Source organism: Sinocyclocheilus grahami, unplaced genomic scaffold, assembly GCF_001515645.1.
Source record: "Sinocyclocheilus grahami isolate Dianchi unplaced genomic scaffold, SAMN03320097.WGS_v1.1 scaffold313.1, whole genome shotgun sequence".
Lineage (NCBI taxonomy): Eukaryota > Metazoa > Chordata > Actinopteri > Cypriniformes > Cyprinidae > Sinocyclocheilus > Sinocyclocheilus grahami.
The window spans coordinates 1,251,989-1,260,384 of NW_015505492.1; the positions used below are offsets into that span (position 1 = coordinate 1,251,989).

Consider the following 8,396-nt stretch of genomic DNA (forward strand, 5'->3'; position numbering starts at 1 on the left):
TATATATATATATATATATATATATACAAAAATTAAAAATTTAATATGTACAAAACTAAAAATGTTGCCTTACAAACTAACTCAATTCAAGTAAGATAAAGTATTAAAATTTCTAAAACTAAAATTTAAATAAAAATACAAATACAAATATAAAATGAAACTGATAAAAACTAATAGAAATTTAAATAGCACACAAAAAATTTACTAAATCTTAAACTGAATAAAAACTGAAAATATATATTAAAAAATAAAGGGTTTGTTTATTTTTAAAAAAAATTATATAATAATTTTGATTTTTTTTTTAAGGAGCACCAGTGGCACATTTGGCTTAATTGGTGCCCTGTGCAAGTAAAGACAAGATTAAAGAAAAATAAAAAAAATCATAGTTTTTAATATTTTTAATAAGTCTCAAAGTTATGTATAAACACACAAAAAACCCTACATAAACAAAAGGTGGTTTGTGTGACATCAGCATATTTTCATTTTAAATGCGCTGAGGCTATCTTGGCTCTAAGGAAGCTGCGGGCAAATGTTCAGTGCAAATTAAGTGCATGTTGATAGCGCTGACAAATGAATCTGTGCAAGGTACTATAAACTCCTACGTGCAATCTGGACTTGAATCACTCCCTCCCCAAATGCTCCACCATCTGACTGCCTGAGAACAAATCTGGAAAATATCATCATAAGCCAAATCTCACAGTGGTCCTTACAGACAAGGCCAATCTAAGAGGGAAACAGTTTTAGAAATATGACACAGCCGTATGAACACACCTGAAACGCTCCTGTCCTGCTGTATCCCAGATCTGGAGCTTGACAAACTTATTGACCACACTGATTATCTTCGAGCCAAATTCAACCCCGATAGTGTGATTCGAGTCATCTTTGACTAGAAGAACAAGGAAACGACATCAGCAACAGAACAATGACTGTCATTTCATAGATTTGTTTCTGAACGTTTTATGAGAAGATAACAGAAACTGACATACATCTTTTTTCTATAAACTGATGAAGCAGACAAGATTTTCCAGTTCCTGCATTTCCGATTACAAGAAACTTAAACAGGAAATCTAAATGGGAGGAAAACAAAAACAATAAAGATGTTTAGTCAAAAACTGCATAGAATTCTCATAATAATAGGATAGTATACTATACTATACTGTATAGGAATGTTACTATATCAAAATATTAATCAGACTATAGGTTATTGACACTGGTCATAATCTAATGTAGACATTAAAGAGGTTTGTCATCAAGTTATACCCAAATAAATAACGGTCTTTCTATAGTCATTGTTACTAGAAGTACTGATTTAATTGACTAATCAAAGATTAATGAACACTTCTATGAATGGCGTCGACAGATGAAACATATGGCAGACAGATAGCTGCTGCCTAGCTGGCACTGAACAGAGCTTGCAAGCAAATACTGGGATGAATGAGCTCGGGACACCTGCTAAAATTCATGCTATGCTGAAGACAAGAAGTGTGGCAGGAGAAAAGGAAAATTAGTCACCCTACCGTATGTCTCTGACATGACTGGCGCTGTGTTTCTAGTCTGTTTATACTGGGTTTTTCTCTTTCAACGCAATCAACATGGATATCAAATAAAGGGAAATCCCTCAGAGGGTTTCGCGCATCCTAGTCGGAGGTTTGTAGAGCAGCTACTTCCTGTTTAGATTTTCAAAATAAAGGTCAAGAATTCTTTGCAAAATGACACAAAAGTGCACGACTTTGCTCAAATAAAATAAAAATGTAATAAAATAAAACGTCCAAGTATGTATTTTATTCCTGGTCGTGGGTGTTTTTATTTATTTATTATTATTTTTATTTATTTTTTCAGATGTATGTTTTGGTGTATTTGACCGAAATGTATGTAAATCTAAATGTTAACAATGTATTTTTTTGCATTTTCTATTAAAACTCACTCTTTTATATATTATTTAGATCTGTTTTACTCCAAAACTCCAAGTAACCACTAGGGGGTGGTAGTTAGTTATATGTGCGAGTTGCATCTGTTCTTAAAAACCACACTAACTCATCATAATTTAAACCACATTTTACAGGGCGGATCTCTTTGTACCTTTCACAACTAATAAATTATATTTTGTTTTTATATCCACAATTTATGATTGTGAGTGTATGTTACCCTTACATTAACCCCAGAATCCACAATTATAACACAGACTACACAGGATTGATCAGGAAAATAGCGTGATGGAGTCAAAACTGTAAATGAAATCAAGATTCCATACTTGAAAGCATATCATGGACGCTTGGGGAACAGTTCTTTATGGTTGATGTAAATTGCCCTCTATAAATTGTAGACCACATGTCATAATGACTAATGGATGTTATTACACACTAATATAATGTGGAGCATATGAAACAAAGAGTAGGCTATAACATAAAACGGTTTCGTTTAATCTCTCTGTGATGGTATAATCAGTTCACTATTTCCTTTCATTTAAAATTTAGTTCATTTGAAATCAACAAGCAAAAAGGTCAGAGGGTTCATAGTGCAGAGCCAACAGTTCTGTCATTCCTGCTGTGACACTTGAAGCTCTTCTATAAATTTAATACAATTTCAACACCCAAGAATGGGGCTGCTTCCACATATCTTCTCCAGATGGCTGTGCATTGGTCCTGGGGTCATTGCATAATGCCTCAGGATGTATATGCTGCATATCTCTTTTCTATGATCACATGTCCTGTTTGTTTTAGATCCTTCCTGGCTCTCTATATATGTCAAAGATACATGACTGAACAAAGGAATCTGAGCTCAAAGAGCTATGTCAACATGTAAACAACCCACTCAGTTAACATGCTTTTATGTATACAGTCATGTACAATACAAGTCAAACATTTGGACACATACCAATTTTTTTTATTCATATTTTCTATTTTCCACATTTTAAAAAGGAAGTATGGAAGTTATAAGGTGAACAAAAATGTCTAACAAATCAAAACTATATATTTTTAGATTCTTCATATATATGCAAAGTGACACTGAAGACTGGAACAATGGCTGTTGAAAATTCAGCTTTGCCATCACAGATATAAATTACATTGTAAAATATATTCAAATTGTAAAAAGTTATTTTAACATGTAATAATATTTCACAATATTACTGTGAGTATAAGAGACTTCTTTCAAAAACATTACATTAAAAACAATAGCAAACATTACAAAGTTTTATGTAAGTATACATACAGGTGCATCTCAATAAATTAGAATGTCATGGAAAAGTTCATTTATTTCAGTAATTCAACTCAAGTTGTGAAACTCGTGTATTAAATAAATTCAATGCACACAGACTGGTGGCTTACCCTCCCTGTGAAGGGTGTCAGTGATTGTCTTCTGGACAACTGTCAGATCAGCAGTCTTCCCCATGATTGTGTAGCCTAGTGAACCAAACTAAGAGACCCTTTTGAAGGCTCAGGAAACCTTTGCAGGTGTTTTGAGTTTATTAGCTGATTGGCATGTCACCATATTCTAATTTGTTGAGATAGGGAATTGGTGGGTTTTTGTTAAATGTGAGCCAAAATCATTACAATTAAAAGAACCAAAGACTTAAACTACTTCAGTCTGTGTGCATTTAATTTATTTAATACATGAGTTTCACAATTTGAGTTGAATTACTGAAATAAATGAACTTTTCCACGACATTCTAATTTATTGAGATGCACCTGTATATGGTAATGCACATATTATCATACTATTGTGTGACTAATTTTAAGTATATAATGATAATTTCGGTTAATTAAAGAAGGTACCATCCAGGCACAACTGTAGTAAACATATGTACTGCAGCATCCCAGAAGCATTATGTTTTTTGCATGTAAAAGGGGATTATTGCTGAGAGAATTATTGGTGCCCCTCTGCCCAGCCTCCAAGATCTTTACATCTCCAGAGTGAGGAAAAGGGCTAAAAAAATCACCTTGGACCCCTCACACCCAGCCCACTCTCTCTTCGAACTGTTGCCTTCTGGTCGGCGCTACAGAGCACTGACCACCAGAACAGCAAGGCACAAGAACAGTTTTTTCCCACAGGCTATACTCAGTCTAAACAATTAAGCTTTCAAAATTATACAACTAACATAGTATATTTATATTAAACTGCACACTTTGTAAATAACATATCTATCTGCACACTAATAAACATATCTGTACATTTATCTAAACAATTACATTTTTTCCTATACTTCTATTTCTGTATATAGTACATTATTCAATTTTTTTATTTTATTTTTTTATTTTTATTTTTTTATTATACTAGTTTTATATTACATCCCTACTGTGTTATTCCTATGTATGTCTACACTATCATCTATGTCTGCACTATGTTTGTACTTTCTTCTACACTGGAAGCTCCTGTCGTCAAGTCAAATTCCTTGTGTGTGTAAACATACTTGGTAATAAATCTCTTCTGATTCTGATTCTGATTCTGAAAAGTTCTTCCTAAGTCATTGTGAGTTTGTGCTATGGAAAAAGGGGGGTTGCATTCATCCCTGAGGAGCTCTGCTATCACAAGAGCACAATGGTAACCAGGAAGAAGGGAAGTTAACTGTCCTTGGAATCTAAAATTGTCATCACACTGTCTGTACCAGGATGTTATTTTGAAATGTGGGAGGTTTTGTCAGCTCAAAGCAATGATTATAAAGACTTGCATTTGTGCCAGGTTAAACCTCAGGGCAAAGAATGTGCGATAGCACATAACAGTATCACAACTGCTGTCACGACAGGACTAGAAATGCTATTGTTTAGTTTGTTTTCCCAGTTTTCTTTTGGAATGTTCAAATGTAGGCATGTTTCATTAAAGAAATTAGATACTTAGTAGTAAATGTGCATACAGTTATTTCTTTGCAGGTGTTGAAGAGTTTGTATGCTATGTAGATGCATCTAACTGCCTACAACTTTTGTGGTATGCTGCAGTAGCCCCTCACTGCAGTACATCGAGTTTTCAGGTATTCTACAGGTTGTTCGAGTCTGAGCCCTTATGGAATCAATCCACTCTTTATGACACTAATAGCAAAAACAGCACAAACACAACCAGATTCCTGTTGTTTTTTTCAGTGTCTTGCAGAACAACATATGGCTTGTTAGTTTAAGGTGACTGGGAAAACAGAGAGTCGTGCATTGCATTAACAGCAAGGTTTTGACTGGGTGCCTTCATCTGAGATCAGTGCATCAGTGTTTCTGACTTTCAAACGCAGTGTGCTGTTAAGCGGTTGTTTATCCTGTAGTATCCTCTATGCAGACAAATGCTAAAGATTTAACTCTGGGACCAAGTAGCACACTCTAAATCACAACCACACTGAATACTGCCATTGTTTCGAGTCCAGAAAAGGTGAAAGCTGCTCTGAGGCTTGACAGATTAACGTGGTGAAAAGGAAGAAATGTTTCACTAAACACTGAGCTTATATGAGCCCCGTGTTGGATATGTAAAGTCACTGAACTTTTTTCTTTGAAAGTTTGTATAGTAGTGTTTCATTTCATGAATGATTCTTTGTTTTAAACAAATCATTCTTGTTCACTAACTTACACAAACTGACTCGTTCACTCGTTCAAAAGCTTCTTCCAAAATCAATCACTCATCCACTCATTCACTTTATTTTGTACACAGTAAATGACACATATAGTGCATTATGGCACGATTTCACAGCTTCTGCCTTTAGAAGTGCGTGACTAATTTCCAGACTGACTATAGAAAGCTAAGAGCATATTGCATCATATAACATATAGAAAGGAGCATTTGATTAATTAGACCTAATGAACAAACAGGCGACCTTCATTGAATGATTGTTTAAGGAACTGAAGGAACAAAGTTTGGACAAGTTAGTTGAAGAAATGATTCAGTGACTCAATTATAACAAAGAATTCACTTATTGCCACCTATTGCCCATGTACCCTGATTTGATACTATATACTAAATACTAATTTGATTTTGAAAAGTTCAGTTAATTAAGAGATTTCAGTTTTGTTTGTCTGGTATTGATTGTATCTTTCCATTCCATACTTTAAATTCACTCATTTTTACTTTAGGCCTTGCATTTATTTAGTTAAATTTGCAATGTAACGGAAGTAGCGACAGATAATTTCCTACATTCGAGGGAAATAGACTATGGAAAAAGAAAAAAAGTAGGCTGGGGACTTGATTCTGTTTATCTGTTGTTGATTAGATGCAGACATGAATTGATTGGAGATGTCTGGCATACGTCATCAGAGAGAAGACTGAGTTATGATATATAGATGAAAAGAATAGGAGGTCAAAAATATTTAAAACATGAAACTATATGCACATGAATTGTTCACAATAAAATCAATAACACTAGTTTAAAGTATAGATATGGGATTAATTTCAATATCATAATGACTTTAAGAAAATATGAGACAAAATGTTGCTTTGCAGGGGAAAAAAACAAGCACAGAAGTATCTCACTTGAAAAATACATTTCAAAGTAGGAGGCAGTTAACCGAATGTTTGGCCTCAGATGTCAGATAAACAGGCCTAAAAATCACTCAAAGACTGCCTGGGTGGCGATACTCAGCATCCTGGTCTTAAAGCCTTAACTGGCCTGTGTTTAAAGTGATTTGTGGCCAGCTCTCTATTGTCAGCACCACGCAGCCAAACTCACTTAATAATCTGATGTAATATGTATGAGGGAGCTTGGTCATTAGACATTCATCCTAAAGGTCACAGTTGAGCCACTCATTATTTCAGTAGTAACAGAAGTTGATGTTAATGCATGCTGTCTCAGTTATCTCCCATAACGATGCATGTCACTTGTTATCAGAATGTTTAATACACTCAACCAAACTGCAATAATTTAGCAGAGAAAAATGTCTCCCATCGTTTCTTAAAGGCTTTTTATTGAAAGCGCCCTGCCTCCATAGCACTTCATGGAACAAAGAGTTCAGCATTGTTCCCCGCACATCACTATTGGAGACAGACAGCCTGGGAGGCAGTGGACAGACGAACAAGAAAGAGAGAGAGAGAAGGGGAGGGCTGAAAAGAGAGGGATGGAGGAGGTGGGACTTGGCCCTGTTTTGATCACTCTAGCGTTTAGTAACCTGGTACAAAGGGGAGCTGGGATCACTGGCATGTCTGACTTGGGTCACTGTGAGTCTTTAGAGGGTTCTATGGGAACACGGCTGATCGAGACTATGTCACTGTGGTCTGTGTCTAAACATGTTAAACATTCACCTTACATACACGGCATGGCAGTTCTTTATGGTGTAACTGAACTACACCTACTTAGCTTTACCTAAGAAAACAGCAAAAAATAATAAAGAGTAGTTTAATGTTTATATATGCTACTGTTTTTTTTTTTTTTTTTAAATAAAGCCATTTATTTATTTTTTAAATCAAGGATGCATTAAATTGATGAAAAGTGACAGGGACTACTTTTAAATTGTTCAATTTCAAATAAAAGCTGTTTAATCAAAGAATCCTGGAAAAAAAGTATCAAATTTTCCACAAAAATATTAAGCAGCCCAACTCTTTCCAACTGTGATAATAATAAGTAGTGTTTCTTTAGCACAAATCAGCTTATTAGAATGATTTCTGAAGGATCATGTGACACTGGAGTAATGACTGGTGAAAATTCAGCTTTGCAATCAAAGGAATAAATTACATTTTAAAATGTACTGAAAAAGAAAACCGTTATTTCCACAATATTTATTTTTTACAGTATTTTGATATAAGTTTGATGCAATAAAAAAAATGCTTTTTTGTTTGTGGCATAGAATACACTGTTTAAATTGACTACGGTTCTGTAAAGAGTCTATCCACTGAAGGCGAGCGTAGTGAGAACCCAAGTGCAGTTTATTTACAGAGTGATCCAAACAATAAGCCAAGACAGACTTGAACAGACATAGCATGAGCAGACTTGACACAAACAGACTAGACTCACCAACAGTGGGTTAAATACATGGTGAGTTCATGAATGGCCTCCTTAGCCGTAACAGGACAGGCGGTGAATTCATGGACGGCCTCCGTGGCCGACTCAGGAGTGCAGTGTGCAGCCCACACGCTCAACATGGCGATCGCCATTACAGGAAGGGCTGCAGAGTGTGGCATGACCTCTAAGATGGTGGGGCTTGAGAGTACTGACGTCGCCGGGATGCCTGCAGCTCGCACCGACATCAGAGGTGGTCAATTGAGACGTGACTAGACTCTAGAAGGGCAGCCATTTTGCAAAGAGACTCTTGTGTGACAGCCATCTTGCAACGGAGCTCTTCAATGGCGGCCATGTTGTGAATAATTTCCTGAGTGACCAGCATGATGTGAGCAGGCTCTGGCTTGGCAGACGTGACGTGAGCAGGCCCTTGGGTAGCAGACATGACGTTATCAGACTCTGGCTTGGTAGACATTATGTGATCAGGCTTTGAGTTTGT

General features: G+C 35.7%; 1 protein-coding gene across 2 annotated transcripts in view; it reads right to left on the reverse strand.

Moving 5' to 3' along the window:
• The window catches only part of LOC107601855 (ras-related protein Rab-4A), an 8,102-nt gene extending 6,461 nt beyond the window's left edge, over window positions 1-1,641 (reverse strand). For both annotated transcript variants that reach the window (XM_016294175.1, XM_016294176.1), the window contains exons 1-3: window positions 1,518-1,641; window positions 987-1,067; window positions 772-886 (exon numbers count right to left, since the gene is read on the reverse strand). In XM_016294175.1, the coding sequence (XP_016149661.1) occupies window positions 772-886; window positions 987-1,067; window positions 1,518-1,533 (212 nt within the window). In that variant the 5' untranslated portion in view covers window positions 1,534-1,641. The remainder of the gene's footprint in view (window positions 1-771; window positions 887-986; window positions 1,068-1,517) is intronic.
• Between the last annotated feature and the right edge of the window lie 6,755 nt (window positions 1,642-8,396).